This window comes from Myxine glutinosa, chromosome 5, assembly GCF_964187855.1.
Source record: "Myxine glutinosa chromosome 5, kmMyxGlut1.1, whole genome shotgun sequence".
Classification (NCBI taxonomy): domain Eukaryota; kingdom Metazoa; phylum Chordata; class Myxini; order Myxiniformes; family Myxinidae; genus Myxine; species Myxine glutinosa.
The window spans coordinates 13698430-13714105 of record NC_136265.1 but is presented as its reverse complement, the minus strand read 5'-3'; the positions used below and the strand labels follow the sequence as shown (position 1 = coordinate 13714105).

General features: G+C 53.5%; 1 protein-coding gene across 6 annotated transcripts; it reads left to right on the top strand.

The window, feature by feature from the left end:
- Positions 1–3367: 3367 nt before the first annotated feature.
- Positions 3368–13985, top strand: TOB1 (transducer of ERBB2, 1). 6 transcript variants are annotated; one of them, XM_068117793.2, is made up of 2 exons: positions 3368–3522; positions 12083–13985. In XM_068117793.2, the coding sequence occupies exon 2, from the start codon at positions 12158–12160 to the stop codon at positions 13187–13189; it is 1032 nt and encodes a 343-aa protein (XP_067973894.1). In that variant the 5' UTR covers positions 3368–3522; positions 12083–12157; the 3' UTR covers positions 13190–13985. The 6 variants fall into 6 exon arrangements, with proteins under 6 accessions (XP_067973894.1, XP_067973895.1, XP_067973898.1 ...); XM_068117794.2 differs by having other exon boundaries at positions 3474–3648; XM_068117797.2 differs by lacking the exon at positions 3368–3522 and adding an exon at positions 3600–3623.
- Positions 13986–15676: the final 1691 nt, after the last annotated feature.

Sequence of the window (15676 nt, the reverse complement as noted above, 5' to 3'; positions counted from 1 at the left end):
TTCGGTAAATCGGTTTGTTTCCAAAGTACCGCACCGGTACCATGCAACCATGTTTCAATCCGCCTGTTTACAAGGTTTACACTGTTTACACTTCGTGGCCTGAAAACGTTCCTCGTCGTTTTACGAGACTCTTGAGCTATTAATGAATGTCAAGAAAATGGATACCCATCACCCTCGGGCTCCTCCTTCCCATCACCCCCGGGGCCTCCTTCCCATCGTCCTCGGGCCCCTCCTTCCCATCACCCTCGGGCTCCTCCTTCCCATCATCCCCGGGCCGCTCCTTCCCAATCATCCCCGGGCCCCTCCTTCCCATCACCCTCAGGCCCTTCCTTCCCATCATCCCCGGGCCCCCCTTCCCATCACCCTCGGGCCCCTCCTTCCCATCATCCCCGGGCGCCTCCTTCCCATCACCCTCGGGAGCCTCCTTCCCATCACCCTTGGGCTCCTCCTTCCCATCACCCCCGGGGCCTCCTTCCCATCATCCTCAGGCCCCCCCTTCCCATCACCCTCGGGCCCCCCCCTTCCCATCACCCTCGGGCCCCTCCTTCCCATCATCCCCGGGCGCCTCCTTCCCATCGCCCTCGGGCGCCTCCTTCCCATCACCCTCGGGCCCCTTCTTCCCATCATCCCCGGGCTCCTCCTTCCCATCACCCTCGGGCTCCTCCTTCCCATCACCCTCGGGCCCCTCCTTCCCATCACCCTCGGACCCCTCCTTCCCATCATCCCCGGGCCCCTCCTTCCCATCACCCTCGGGCCCCTCCTTCCCATCACCCTCGGGCCCCTCCTTCCCATAATCCCCGGGCCCCTCCTTCCCATCGCCCTCAGGCGCCTCCTTCCCCTCACCCTCGGGCCCCTCCTTCCCATCATCGCCGGGCTCCTCCTTCCCATCACCCTCGGGCCCCTCCTTCCCATCACCCTCAGGCTTCTCCTTCCCATCATCCCCAGGCCCCTCCTTCCCATCGCCCTCGGGCTCCTTCCCATCACCCTCGGGCCCCTCCTTCCCATCATCCCCGGGCTCCTCCTTCCCATCACCCTCGGGCCCCTCCTTCCCATCATCGCCGGGCCCCTCCTTCCCATCACCCTCGGGCCCCTCCTTCCCCTCATCCTCGGGCCCCTCCTTCCCATCATCGCCGGGCTCCTCCTTCCCATCACCCTCGGGCCCCTCCTTCCCCTCACCCTCGGGCCCCTCCTTCCCCTCACCCTCGGGGGTCCTCCTTCCCATCATCGCCGGGCTCCTCCTTCCCATCGCCCTCGGGCTCCTCCTTCCCCTCACCCGCGGGCTCCTCCTTCCCATCGCCCTCCGGCGCCTCCTTCCCCTCACCCAACCCCCACGCTGTACAATTAAAATATTCACTGAAAGCATCGCAAACCCTAATCGCTCATACCAAATGCAATGAATGCTTCCTCTCAAAAGGGTGGACGCCACAATTATTGGGCGGTGTATAGTATGGAGTGCGCTGGTCAATCTGTAGGAGACAGGTCGAGCTGCACGAATCGTCCGCAAGAAACGCGAGGCGACACGGACCAGTGGATGCGGCGTCATCTACTTCACGGTGGGAGGATCTGTCACGTGGTGAGTTGGGCGTGGCTCGCTAAAGTTGGGCGTGGCTCATTTCTTGCAACACGCAGCGACGTCCCACGTCCCACGTCCCACGTTCGTTTACCAATTACGTCCTGCGTCGTGCTTTTCTGCCGCGCAAACGCTTCGCTCCATCGCATGGAGTTTCATGTTCCGTCCAGCAGGCTTGACATACATGACACATTCGTTAGAAGTTGCTCGTCGGGAGCGAGTGCTCGGATTACAAGGTTATTTCGGCCGTACAGTGAGTGAAAGGGGGGCGGGGGAGGTCCGGAGGTGTGCCGTATGGGAGGGGAGGGTGAGCCTCCTGTGCCCTTGGAATGACGTAGCTATGTGGGTGTGGAGGTGAGAGCAGGGGGTGGGGCGTAATTGTAATTCGTGGAGAGAAAAATGAAAGGTATCGTGAATGGGCTCGCGGGATGTTGTTGGGAGGGAGAGCATAGAGAACGCGAGGTTCGAATCCCCAGAGGGGGGCGCGCAAGTGCTGACGTCACGAAACGCTGCATCTGCGCAACCAAGGTCACGGGGTCTTCACGAAGGACCGCGGCGATGCGAGATCCACAACCTTGGAGCCACCAATGGCCCTACCCCCTGTAATATTTATTTATTTATCGTCGCACCGCAATAACCGCAAGTGAGACGTTCCTCGAGAAACTTGATGCTCACTGCGGGACAACTGGACACACATTGGTCAATTGTCCAATCATGGAGCCTGAACCTCGTATATATATATATATACACACACACGTTTAGAATCGAACCTCGCACCATCATGTCAACGTTGCACCTCCTCGACTTGTTTTCTTCCACCGACCCAACACTACGCCGATTGCTTCATCCTTCCCAACCCCCGAATGTAGCTGCGGCAGCTGTGGGGACCCCTCGTAGCACCCCCAACATCCCCCCCTTCACTCCGACTCTGGTTACCTGTCAAGACTCCCTCCCGGTGACACCGTGGAAAGGTTAGACCCTCCCTAGAGTTGTCGACCCCCCCCCCCGCCCCCCCACGGATGAAACCCACAAGACCAGTGTCGTTCTCGAAATAAACCCCGTCCGTGAGAGTGGGGCAAACACCCAGTGGTGCACCAAGGTGTTGCACCTTGGAGTACCACACCGTACGGTATAGTGACGTGTCAATAGTCGCATTCATTCGTGTCCCCAAAACGAGGTCGCCGGAGGTATAATGAGAGAGGCTAGGCACCACAGGTACAGGTAGAGCACGCAGGTACAGGTAGAGCTATGTTGACAGGACACAGGGAGGTGCGCCCTCGCCCCTCATGCATTATTCATGAGCGTCGACGCTCTGCGTAGAAACAACGTGACGTCACAGTTAACGAGCTTGTTCGGGATTGTGAGGGAAGGCAAAATGGTCGTGAAGCAGTTTAGCAAATGTCCATAAAGAATGGTAAACGAGAACCCGCCGACAAAGTTCGCTGCTCGATCACAGCTGAAGCACCCGAGTCAGCTGTCGGCCTGTTTACCAATGGGAGTTTAAAGGGCCGAGCGGCTTGTGACGTCACGCGGGCTCATTTTATCGCCGTCCCCCAATCGGCAGACGTGACGACGACGTCTGAGCCAATGGGAGAGCGCGGTGAATTATTTTTAGCTGTTGCTAGCCTGTCACGGCCACCGTTGGCGTGTGTATCCCTCCGCGGTACGATAACGTGCGCTCGGTAGATGCCGATGTTTGTTTTCCAACGGTTATTCGCCGAGTAGCTTAGGAAGCTCGTACATTTACACAGCTCACCATTTTAAATCTGAGCTGAGGGGATATGCGCCCGAGATTGAGGATAAGCGAGGAAGAACCCCGCGGTTAAGGCTTGCTTTGAAAGTAGTTCTGCCCTATCGCTCGTGTCTATAAATAAGAGCGCGATCGAAACGCCGCGTTTACTCGCAGGGAATGTGCGCGGCGTCCGGGTGCTTGGGAGGTCGCCTGGGCCGAGGTAAAATGGCTTACAAACTTGAAATCCGTCTGCTTGTGAACGAAGTCTCCATTACCTGTGCTCGTCTCTGTGTGTGTCCGTGCTGGTGCTTGGCGAACCAGGTGCAGTGAATGATGCTCTTGTCAGGTGCGATTCTCTTGGGTTCAGGTTGCTCGTCAAAGTCTAGTTTGGGGTTCTGGAGGAGTTTAAATCCTGTGCTTTGTGGGGTCGTTTTTCGCGATGATTGGAAAGGGACCGGTGCGGGGGGGGGGGGGTGTTAGACTTACGCGGTTGAAATTTAAATGACGTATCTGGGATGAAAAGGATGATGGTAATACAGAAGGGGATTTAAAGAATGGTAGGGATTGGGTGAGGGATTGTAAGTGGAGAGGGGAATTGAATAAGGAATTGCTGTGAGAATACGGAAAGTATTGTCTATTGACAGGTTTGTGGTGAGACGACGATTTATGGAAAGTCTATTGAATGATGGGCCATAGCCGTATAGGGGAGGGATGGTGGACATTTTAGGCGAGGGATCGATGGATGATTGACTGTGTAGGGGAGGGATGGATGGATGGATGATTGACTGTGTAGGGGATGGATGGTGGGCTGTGTAGGGGAGGGATGATGGATATTTTAGGCGAGGGAGAGATTGATGATTGCCTGTGTAGGGGAGGGAGGGAGGGATGGATGGATGGACTATAGACGAGGGAGGGATGGATTGTAGGCGATGGATGGATGATGGATGATGGACTATAGACGAGGGAGGGATGTTGGATGATTGACTGTAGGTGAGGAATCGATGGATGGACTGTAGGTGAGGAATCGATGGATGGACTGTAGGTGAGGAATCGATGGATGGACTGTAGGTGAGGAATAGATGGATGGACTGTAGGTGAGGAATAGATAGATGGATGGATGGACTGTAGGGGAGGGATGGATGGATGGACTGTAGGGGTGGGATGGATGGATGGACTGTAGGGGAGGGATGGATGGATGGATGGACTGTAGGGGATGGATGGATGGACTGTAGGGGATGGATGGATGGACTGTAGGGGAGGGATGGATGGACTGTAGGGGAGGGATGGATGGACTGTAGGGGAGGGATGGATGGACTGTAGGGGAGGGATGGATGGACTGTAGGGGAGGGATGGATGGATGGACTGTAGGGGAGGGATGGATGTTGGATGATTGATTGTAGGCGAGGGGTGGATGTTGGATGATTGACTGTAGGTGAGGAATCGATGGATGGACTGTAGGTGAGGAATAGATGGATGGACTGTAGGTGAGGAATAGATGGATGGATGGACTGTAGGGGAGGGATGGATGGATGGACTGTAGGGGAGGGATGGATGGATGGACTGTAGTGGAGGGATGGATGGATGGACTGTAGGGGAGGGATGGATGGATGGATGGATGGACTGTAGGGGAGGGATGGATGGATGGACTGTAGGGGAGGGATGGATGGATGGACTGTAGGGGAGGGATGGATGGATGGACTGTAGGGGAGGGATGGATGGATGGACTGTAGGGGAGGGATGGATGGATGGACTGTAGGGGAGGGATGGATGGATGGACTGTAGGGGATGGATGGATGGACTGTAGGGGAGGGATGGATGGATGGACTGTAGGGGAGGGATGGATGGATGGACTGTAGGGGAGGGATGGATGGATGGACTGTAGGGGAGGGATGGATGGATGGACTGTAGGGGAGGGATGGATGGATGGACTGTAGGGGAGGGATGGATGGATGGACTGTAGGGGAGGGATGGATGGATGGACTGTAGGGGAGGGATGGATGGATGGACTGTAGGGGAGGGATGGATGGACTGTAGGGGAGGGATGGATGGACTGTAGGGGAGGGATGGATGGACTGTAGGGGAGGGATGGATGGACTGTAGGGGAGGGATGGATGGATGGATGGACTGTAGGGGAGGGATGAATGGATGGACAGTAGGGGAGGGAGGGATGGACTGTTTGGGGGGGGGAGGGATGGACTGTTTGGGGGGGGGAGGGATGGACTTTAGTGGATGGGAGGGATGGATGGACTTTAGTGGATGGGAGGGATGGATGGGCTTTAGTGGATGGGAGGGATGGATGTACTTTAGGGGATGGGAGGGATGAATGAATGGATGGACTGTAGGGGAGGGATGGATGGATGGATAGACTGTAGGGGATGGATGGATGGATAGACTGTAGGGGATGGATGGATGGATAGACTGTAGGGGATGGATGGATGGATAGACTGTAGGGGATGGATGGATGGATGGACTGTAGGGGATGGATGGATGGACTGTAGGGGATGGATGGATGGACTGTAGGGGATGGATGGATGGACTGTAGGGGATGGATGGATGGACTGTAGGGGATGGATGGATGGACTGTAGGGGATGGATGGATGGACTGTAGGGGATGGACGGATGGACTGTAGGGGATGGACGGATGGACTGTAGGGGATGGACTGTCGGGGATGGACGGATGGACTGTCGGGGATGGACGGATGGACTGTAGGGGATGGACGGATAGACTGTAGGGGATGGATGGATGGATAGACTGTCGGGGATGGATGGATAGACTTTCGGGGATGGATGGATTGACTAGGGGATGGATGGATGGATTGACTAGGGGATGGATGGATAGACTGTAGGGGATGGATGGATGGATAAACTGTAGGGGATGGATGGACTGTAGGGGATGGATGGACTGTAGGGGATGGATGGATGGACTGTAGGGGATGGATGGATGGACTGTAGGGGATGGATGGATGGACTGTAGGGGATGGATGGACTGTAGGGGATGGATGGATGGATGGACTGTAGGGGATGGATGGATGGATGGACTGTAGGGGATGGATGGATGGATGGATGGACTGTAGGGGATGGATGGATGGATGGACTGTAGGGGATGGATGGACTGTAGGGGAGGGATGGATGGACTGTAGGGGATGGATGGATGGACTGTGGGGGAGGGATGGATGGACTGTAGGGGAGGGATGGATGGACTGTAGGGGAGGGATGGATGGACTGTAGGGGAGGGATGGATGGACTGTAGGGGATGGATGGATGGACTGTAGGGGAGGGATGGATGGACTGTAGGGGAGGGATGGATGGACTGTAGGGGAGGGATGGATGGATGGACTGTAGGGGAGGGATGGATGGATGGACTGTAGGGGAGGGATGGATGGATGGACTGTAGGGGAGGGATGGATGGATGGACTGTAGGGGAGGGATGGATGGATGGACTGTAGGGGAGGGATGGATGGATGGACTGTAGGGGAGGGATGGATGGATGGACTGTAGGGGAGGGATGGATGGATGGACTGTAGGGGAGGGATGGATGGATGGACTGTAGGGGAGGGATGGATGGATGGACTGTAGGGGAGGGATGGATGGATGGACTGTAGGGGAGGGATGGATGGATGGACTGTAGGGGAGGGATGGATGGATGGACTGTAGGGGAGGGATGGATGGATGGACTGTAGGGGAGGGATGGATGGATGGACTGTAGGGGAGGGATGGATGGATGGACTGTAGGGGAGGGATGGATGGATGGACTGTAGGGAGGGAGGGATGGATGGACTGTAGGGAGGGAGGGATGGATGGACTGTAGGGAGGGAGGGATGGATGGACTGTCGGGAGGGAGGGAGGGATGGATGGACTGTAGGGAGGGATGGATGGATGGACTGTAGGGAGGGATGGATGGATGGACTGTAGGGAGGGATGGATGGATGGACTGTAGGGAGGGATGGATGGATGGACTGTAGGGGAGGGATGGATGGATGGACTGTAGGGGAGGGATGGATGGATGGACTTTAGGGGAGGGCTGGATGGACTGTAGGGGAGGGAGGGATGGATGGATGGACTTTAGGGGAGGGCTGGATGGACTGTAGGGGAGGGCTGGATGGACTGTAGGGGAGGGATGGATGGACTGTAGGGGAGGGATGGATGGACTGTAGGGGAGGGATGGATGGACTGTAGGGGAGGGATGGATGCATTGTGTAGGCGAGGGATGGATGCATTGTGTAGGCGAGGGATGGATGGATTGTGTAGGCGAGGGATGGATGATGTATTGTGTAGGCGAGGGATGGATGATGTATTGTGTAGGCGAGGGATGGATGATGGACTGTGTAGGCGAGGGATGGATGATGGACTGTGTAGGCGAGGGATGGATGATGGATGATGGACTGTGTAGGCGAGGGTTGGATGATGGATGATGGACTGTGTAGGCGAGGGTTGGATGATGGACTGTGTCGGCTAGGGTTGGATGATGGACTGTGTCGGCTAGGGTTGGATGATGGACTGTGTAGGCTAGGGATGGATGATGGACTGTGTAGGCGAGTGATGGATGATGGACAGTGCAGGCGAGGGATGCATGATGGACTGTGCAGGCGAGGGATGCATGATGGACTGTGCAGGCGAGGGATGCATGATGGACTGTGCAGGCGAGGGATGCATGATGGACTGTGCAGGCGAGGGATGCATGATGGACTGTGCAGGCGAGGGATGCATGATGGACTGTGTAGGCGAGGCATGCATGATGGACTGTGTCGGCGAGGCATGGATGATGGACTGTGTAGGCGAGGTATGGATGATGGACTGTGTAGGCGAGGGATGGATGGATGGAGTGTGTAGGCGAAGGATGGATGGATGGAGTGTGTAGGCGAAGGATGGATGGATGGACTGTGTAGGCGAAGGATGGATGGATGGACGGATGGATGGACTGTCGGTGAAGGGTTGATGGATGGACTGTAGGCGAGGGATGGATGGATGGACTGTAGGCGAGGGATGGATGGATGGATGGACTGTAGGCGAGGGATGGATGGATGGATGGACTGTAGGCGAGGGATGGATGGATGGATGGACTGTAGGCGATGGATGGATGGATGATGGACTGTAGGCGATGGATGGATGGATGATGGACTGTAGGCGATGGATGGATGGATGATGGACTGTAGGCGATGGATGGATGGATGATGGACTGTAGGCGATGGATGGATGATGGGCTGTAGGCGATGGATGGATGGATGATGTACTGTAGGCGATGGATGGATGGATGGATGATGGACTGTAGGCGATGGATGGATGGATGGATGATGGACTGTAGGCGATGGATGGATGGATGGATGATGGACTGTAGGCGATGGATGGATGGGTGGACTGTAGGCGAGGGATGATGGATGGATGGATGGACTGTAGGCGATGGGTGGATGGACTGTAGGCGATGGATGGATGGATGATGGACTGTAGGCAATGGATGGATGGATGGATGATGGACTGTAGGCAATGGATGGATGGATGATGGACTGTAGGCGATGGATGATGGACTGTAGGCGATGGATGATGGACTGTAGGCGATGGATGGATGGATGGATGGATGATGGACTGTAGGCGATGGATGGATGATGGACTGTAGGCAATGGATGGATGGATGGATGGATGATGTGCTGTAGGCGATGGATGGATGGATGATGGACTGTAGGCAATGGATGGATGGACGATGGACTGTAGGCGATGGATGATTGACTGTAGGCGATGGATGGATGATGGACTGTAGGCAATGGATGGATGGATGATGTGCTGTAGGCGATGGATGGATGGATGGATGATGTGCTGTAGGCGATGGATGGATGATGGCCTGTATGCGAGTGATGGATGAATGAATGAGGAGAGGGATTCAGGGATGGATGGATGAGGGACTGCTGAGAGGAAGGGAGGGATGGGTGGCTGAGGGACTGCCGTGAGGGATGGATGAGTAAGCGACTGCCGAGTGGGATGAGAGTGAGTGAGTGAGATGAATGGATCGGTGAGGGACTGGAGGGATTGATCAATGGGTGAGGAACTGGAGGGATTGACTGATGGGTGGGACTGTAAGGATGGATGGATGAGTGAGGAACTGCAGGGATGGATGGATGAGAACCTGCAGAGGACGGGTGTATGGAGGAATTGATCGGATTAATTAATGGATGGATGAGGGGCTGCAGGGAGGAATAAATAAATGGATGGATGGATTGAAGGATTGCTGGGATGAATGGACAGATGATGGGTGGATGGACTGACAAGGATCTGTAGGGAGGTGTAGATGAGGGAAGGTGAGGCACTGGAGGGAGGTGCACAGTGGATGAGGGACTGCAGGGAGGATGAGGGGCATGGTGGGTGTGAGGGATGAATCGGGGATTGCTGGGACTGCAAATGTCTTTATAAAAGATAAAAGGTCACGCAAATGTATATTGATGGGAAATAGATGATAATTTTCAGGAACTTTAGTGGGATGGATGGATGGATGGATGGTCTGTTAAAGAAAGGGAGGTGTTATGTCTAGGGGTAGGGGGGGGGGGGGTCATTGCTTTTTTTTGTGGTGGTGGTGGTGGTGGTGGTCGTCATGTGGTTGGTTTGACATTTGATTATTATAAGTGTGAAAAGGAGGTTGGTTTGGGATATGTGACTAATAAGGGCTCGGAGTGGAGGGTGGAGTAAAATGCTATTCGATGTAATGAGTATATTTGTGTTTGTGGGCTGAGTGAGTGAATCGATCGTGAGTGCAATGGGTTTATTGGGATATTTCTCGGGCTCGCAGTGCGGGCTGCACCAGATAAGCAAGCACCGCTGGAAGGTCATCTGTTTGTCCTACGTGGCCGCTGTGGGGGGCGGGGAGGGGTGACTTTGGCCAAGGCAGCAGCTGGGAGGGAGCGAGTGCGGGGTGTGGGGAGGAGGCTCTGTATTGGGTCCCTGGAGCGAGGGAGGCCGTCCCTTCGCCTGGGGCTAATTTTACTATTTGCTTGCTTTTGCAGAAAGAGCCAGTGTGTGCACGGCCATCGGAGTTGGTGTTTGTGATGGCCTGGAATTTAGGCATACTTGGCTTGATGACCTGGAATTTCGGCGCGCGTACCTTCTAGATGCTGCACCTTGGTTCGATATTTCATTTTTCGGTCCAGAGGTTGTTTTCCTGAGTTTATCTTGAAATTCATTTTGATAGAGGCAAGGCGACAGAGTTAACTTCGGCGTAGTAACTCCGATCTGTTAAGTGTCTGTGTAACCTGTAATAAGGACACCTTTTTTTAAAAAAAGCCCGTTGGTGGACTCTTTAGAGGTAGGGGTCTTGGAGGTAGTGGAGACGACTTGACTGCTTTATGTTTGGGTGTCGTGTTTTGAATCCTGATGGACACGTGGCCACAATTGTTTCATTTTACACGCCCCCCCCCCCCCCTTCTTCCTCTTCCCTTTAAAGTGGCAGGCACTTGGACTGGCTTCCTTGCCACGTACACACTGTATACTGATGGTGAAGATGGCAGTGGGAGGAATAAGTGGGCCGGGCGTGCTCGGGAAGGGGGGTGGGTACGGCTACCCTCTCCGGTGAGATGATGGAGCTTAGTCGAGGATGGCGGCACTAAAGGAGCGGGGCGGGTTTGTGACTATTTTCCGTAGATGTTAAAGGTCCTTCCCCAAAAAAGTCTCCCTCGTACCTTGGGTGTTCAGGTTGAGCCAAGGCGCTTTCTTCAGCGGTTGTGCTGCTGTTTTGGGCCCCACCGTGTTTTTGAAGCCTTGCACAGCACTGGCCCAAAGTTCGAGTTCCCTGAACCCTGCACCGAAGTTTGCCTCGGTCGGATATCGAACGATTAGGAGCCAACGTCGCGAGGTCGTGGACTCGCTCGTGTTTTCGAGTTTGTGACCGTGCGCTCGAATCCTTCAGTCGGTGGTTTGGTCCACATCGTGAGTGGGTGCTTCCATTCTGTACCGCTGTTTTCCTCTCAACGTGACATTTGTAACGGCAAATCCCGGATCCAATGCTAATGACTCGGTGTTCAAAGAAGCAAATTGCGAGCTGTGTTTTTTTTTTTTTTAATTTGTGTGTACTTAGCCACACAATTAAGTCGTCACGCCTAGCTTTTCTTTACAACAAAGCACGGTTAAACTGCTGCCCAATTGCCGCGTACCATTGGTGCCTGGTGTGCTGGCAGGGAAAGCCGAGGGTTTCGGGTGCGTTTGAGAGCGGTGAGGTTCAAGGATTTGTGCCCTCGATCCGTGCTTGATTAAGGGTGCTTGGATCACCTTCAAATTGGGTCTTTGCGGTCTCTAAATACAGTGGACGTCTGCTTTGATGTCACAGCCTCGGCTGTGATGTTCGGGCCAACCCAGGTGTCGGTCAGTGCTGAAGATGAGATGAGAATGTGCTGTGAACTGGGATGTGTGGAGTGACTAGTTCGGTAGTGAGAGAGGCCTTTGGTTTGGGATTTTTTCCAAGAAGGCTCTGGCCACCGGATGGCGTAATGCTCGAGTAGTTTGGAACGCGCCGAGGAGCCACAGTTGTACATGTTGTGGCTTGGTATGCTCCGTGTGTCCGATGCATGACTGCCGTCGCTTTGCTCGTTTTGTGCCAAGAGCCAATGCCACCTCTTCTTCCTTGAGACGGTTTGATTGGATTTGCCCAAAGTTGAACGAACCTTATTTGCCACCGTGTAGCAGTTGAGCTGTGTCTCACTTCCGCCATGTTTTTATTCGATAAACATTGTGTGATAGTTCGATTACGAGTTGAATTTTGTTGGTGGATGTTGATTACAATTTCTTCTGATGTTTGTCTTTGTCAGACTGAAGGTAACAACGGCGGAAGAGCGGGTCGACGAGACGGCTGTGGAGGCGAGTAAAGAATTTGCACAGCAACCATGCAACTGGAAGTACAAGTAGCATTAAACTTCATCATTTCGTACTTATACAACAAACTGCCACGGCGACGTGTCAACATCTTCGGCGAGGAGCTCGAACGGCTCTTGCGTGCCAAGTACGAGGGTCACTGGTACCCCGAAAGGCCATATCGTGGCTCGGGCTATCGCTGCGTTCACGTTGGCGAGACTGTGGATCCGATCATTGAGCAAGCGGCTCGAGAGAGCGGTCTGGACGTGGCGGACGTGCGTGCCCATCTTCCCACCGAGCTGAGCGTCTGGGTTGACCCGGCTGAGGTTTCGTACCAGATTGGTGAGAAGGGACCGGTGAAGGTGCTGTACGCCGAGGCAGCAGAGAGTGGTGGGGCGAGCGAAGGTACGGTCGCCGTAGAGTTGGGGGCTGAGAGGCAGCCGAGTGAGAGTCGCAGCAATGGCTTCAATCCGCTTGCTCCGCTCTTCTTGCCAGTCAGTGAGGCTGGGGTTTCCGGAAATGGCAGTGGAACGAACGGTAGCGGACCGTCTTCGTGTGGCTCACCATCTCCTCCTGCCGCCAGCCCCACCTTCTTGCCCCGTGTTCCACAACCTTTGACCTTTACCACGGCCGCCTTTGCCGCCACCAAATTTGGCTCCACCAAGATGAAGTCTATGGGTAACGGTGGACGAAGGAGCGGCAATACCGGCTCGTTGGCTCCCGGAGCTCCGCTTTCGCACCGCACGTCTCCCACCCAGGGGCTCCTCGGAAAAGCGACACCCGGAGCGCTCGGTCCTTTCGGTGCACCGTCTGGTGGGCCTGCCGTCAAATCTCCACCTGGAAAGGAGCTGCTCTTTCCAGGCCTGGCCGGAGGTTCCTTGCCGCCACTGTTCGGCCGTGACGGCCCACTTGCCTCACCTGGAGCGGCGCAGTTTGGTGCCGCTTTTGATCTTTTCCCATCTTTTGGGCCATTGGGAGAGAAGCCAGGCTACCTCGAAGGCTTGGGCCTACCCCCACTGCAGTACTCTGCTCCGGCTTTGCAACCCGTCATCATGGCTAGCTAAGCCGGCCGGGCTTTGGGCGAGCGATCGCCCAAGGTGGAAGTCTTTTGCTAAAATGCAATTTGAAAAACAAAACTTAGTACAAAAGCAAAATTGAACCGTATGTGGTCTGGGTTTTTTGATTACCATTAATGTTTATTTTATTTTATATTTTATGAGTATACAGCTTCATACAAGCCATGTCTACAGTATTTAGGAAGAAATTTGCTTATTGGGCTGGAGTCATCTCGGGAGGGAGGGATGGAGTCTTGGGCCTACCCCCACTGCAGTACTTCGGGAGGGGTTGGAGCGGTCGGTGTGGGGGGAGGGGGGGGGGGGGGAGTTGGCTGAGAGGATTGTGTGTGTGTGTGTGTGTATGTGTGTATGTGTGTGCGCGTGTTTGCAGAATTCAAAATGGCATGCACGTTAGCTGAATGTACAAAAATTGGCACTAATGTATCACGCGCGTGGGATATTTAAACCAACAAACACAAGAAGCAGAAGAAGAAGAAGAAGAAGATGAAATTGCACATTTAATTTATTACCCTGTTTCTACATAAGAGCATATTGTTTCTAAGTGGCATTACAGCTGTTTGTTTATACTTTTCTACCTGAGCAATGTTCAGAGGCTGTGACGGCTTTAGTTTTCTACAAGTTTAAATCTCAAGGCGAGGACATTGTAAGTATTGTAGGAATCGGGCAGCAGCTCTGTATAGTTATTTGCTTTGAGGGAATCCTACAGAATTGTATTTTTTGTTGAGATTTGCTATATATTCTTGGAAATAATAAAAAAAAAATTTATATGTGCGATTGTGCAATACATGCTGTAACCTTGATTCTCATTGTTCTTTGGGTGGATAAAGGGTATACTTTATTTACCGGATTTATATTAAAGTGCATTTAAAAAGAAAACGAAACAACAAAACCTCTGTTGTGTTTGGCCTAACTCTTTGAACGCCGCCTCTCTCCGTGCAAGGTCGTTTTGTTTAACCTCACGACAGGCTTTGGCTTGTCAGTAACGCTGCTTTGTGTTCTCCTTCGGCAGTACGTGCCGACACCTCAGCACTTTGGGACTCGCTGCACTTGCGGTCCAGACTCCACTGCGGAGTCGGGGCGAGAACGCTTTGCCACATGCGCCGTCCGCCCAGACCTCCTGTGTCCGGCGGTGCTGTTCGATTCGAATTCGTCTTTCCCTCCCTTCCGTTGGACTGTGAGTGTCCTTTGAGGACGGAGGCTCTTTTTTGAGATATCGGAGGGTTTGATGTCGGAGGTTTACGCAAGTTGTGATAAATTGGCAGGGGTTAAATTGGGTGTGGGTGAATGGCAAGTGATCTGAACTTCAACAACAAATATATTCAAAAAGAGACTCCTTGGCATCAGAGGTTTAACTTTCGGCGTGGGAGGTTCTGCTCATCTACTTGTGACTGACTTGATGTCGCCCATTTTCATCGTCATCCAAGTCGTAACTGGTTTTTGTTTTCTTGAATGCCGTGTGGTTCAAACTGAACAGGTTGTTCGTTCCGCCCCGCTTTAATTGATGGGTTGCGTGATGGGATTGTGCCCGACGTTGGGGCCTGTCGTGATTTGGCGGTGATTGCACCTGATCGAGCCGGACGGTGAAGTACCCGCTTCTTGTTTTGAGGTGCACCGATGAAAGTGGTGTAATGTGGTATCTAATGAGTCAATTTGACTCCGCTGGGAATCTCAAAATGTGCTCGTGAAACGCGTAAATCCCCAAATTGCACTCATTTCTACAATCAATCGTGGCGTTTGCTTTGGCTTAGCTCAAAGTTCGTTATTGCTGAAGTATGCTCTTTTCAGCTTTCTTACCTAGGTAAAGCATCCTGTACGTGTGTATGCGGAAATATTTGCTCGTACTTTCATTCCATGTGATAGAACCTCGAGGCAGCCGCATCTTGTCGAACCGGATGGCTGCCTGTAAACTCGATCTGCTGCCGAATGAATGCCATCGCATTCTGAGGCAATGTCAAGCAGCACACCTGAAATTTGAAGGTAGCTCCAAGCCTCGTTTTGAAGCGCCCATGTGCATGCGATCAAAACCTTCCGTGAGTTGATAAAACGAAATTTCTGACTTTAATTGGCAAATTTAAATTTGCAAAGAACAGCTCCCCCAATTGGCTGTCCCTCGTCTGGGTTTTTGTCCCAAAGTCTTTTGAGATGTCTCACTGAAGGATAAAGGTGAAGTGGCCTGTTTAGAGTTAACGTATGAGCACAGCTTGTGCTCATGAGAGCGCGTTCAAGTTCGTCTACCTTTTTTTGCTTTGTCCACCCTCTTGGAGAACTGGTCATTACCCTCGCCTGAGGAGAGGGCGTTGCATGTGTCCGTTTGTTTGTCTGTCTGTCTGTCCGCTCAGAATAAATAATTTTCTCTGCAACCGTTGGTCCGGTTGACAGGAAATATTCACCTGTAAAAATTTTTTGATTACGATGTCGTAGGTCATGTGGTATGGGCGCCATCTTGGAAAAACCGAAAAACTTTGCACCTCTATA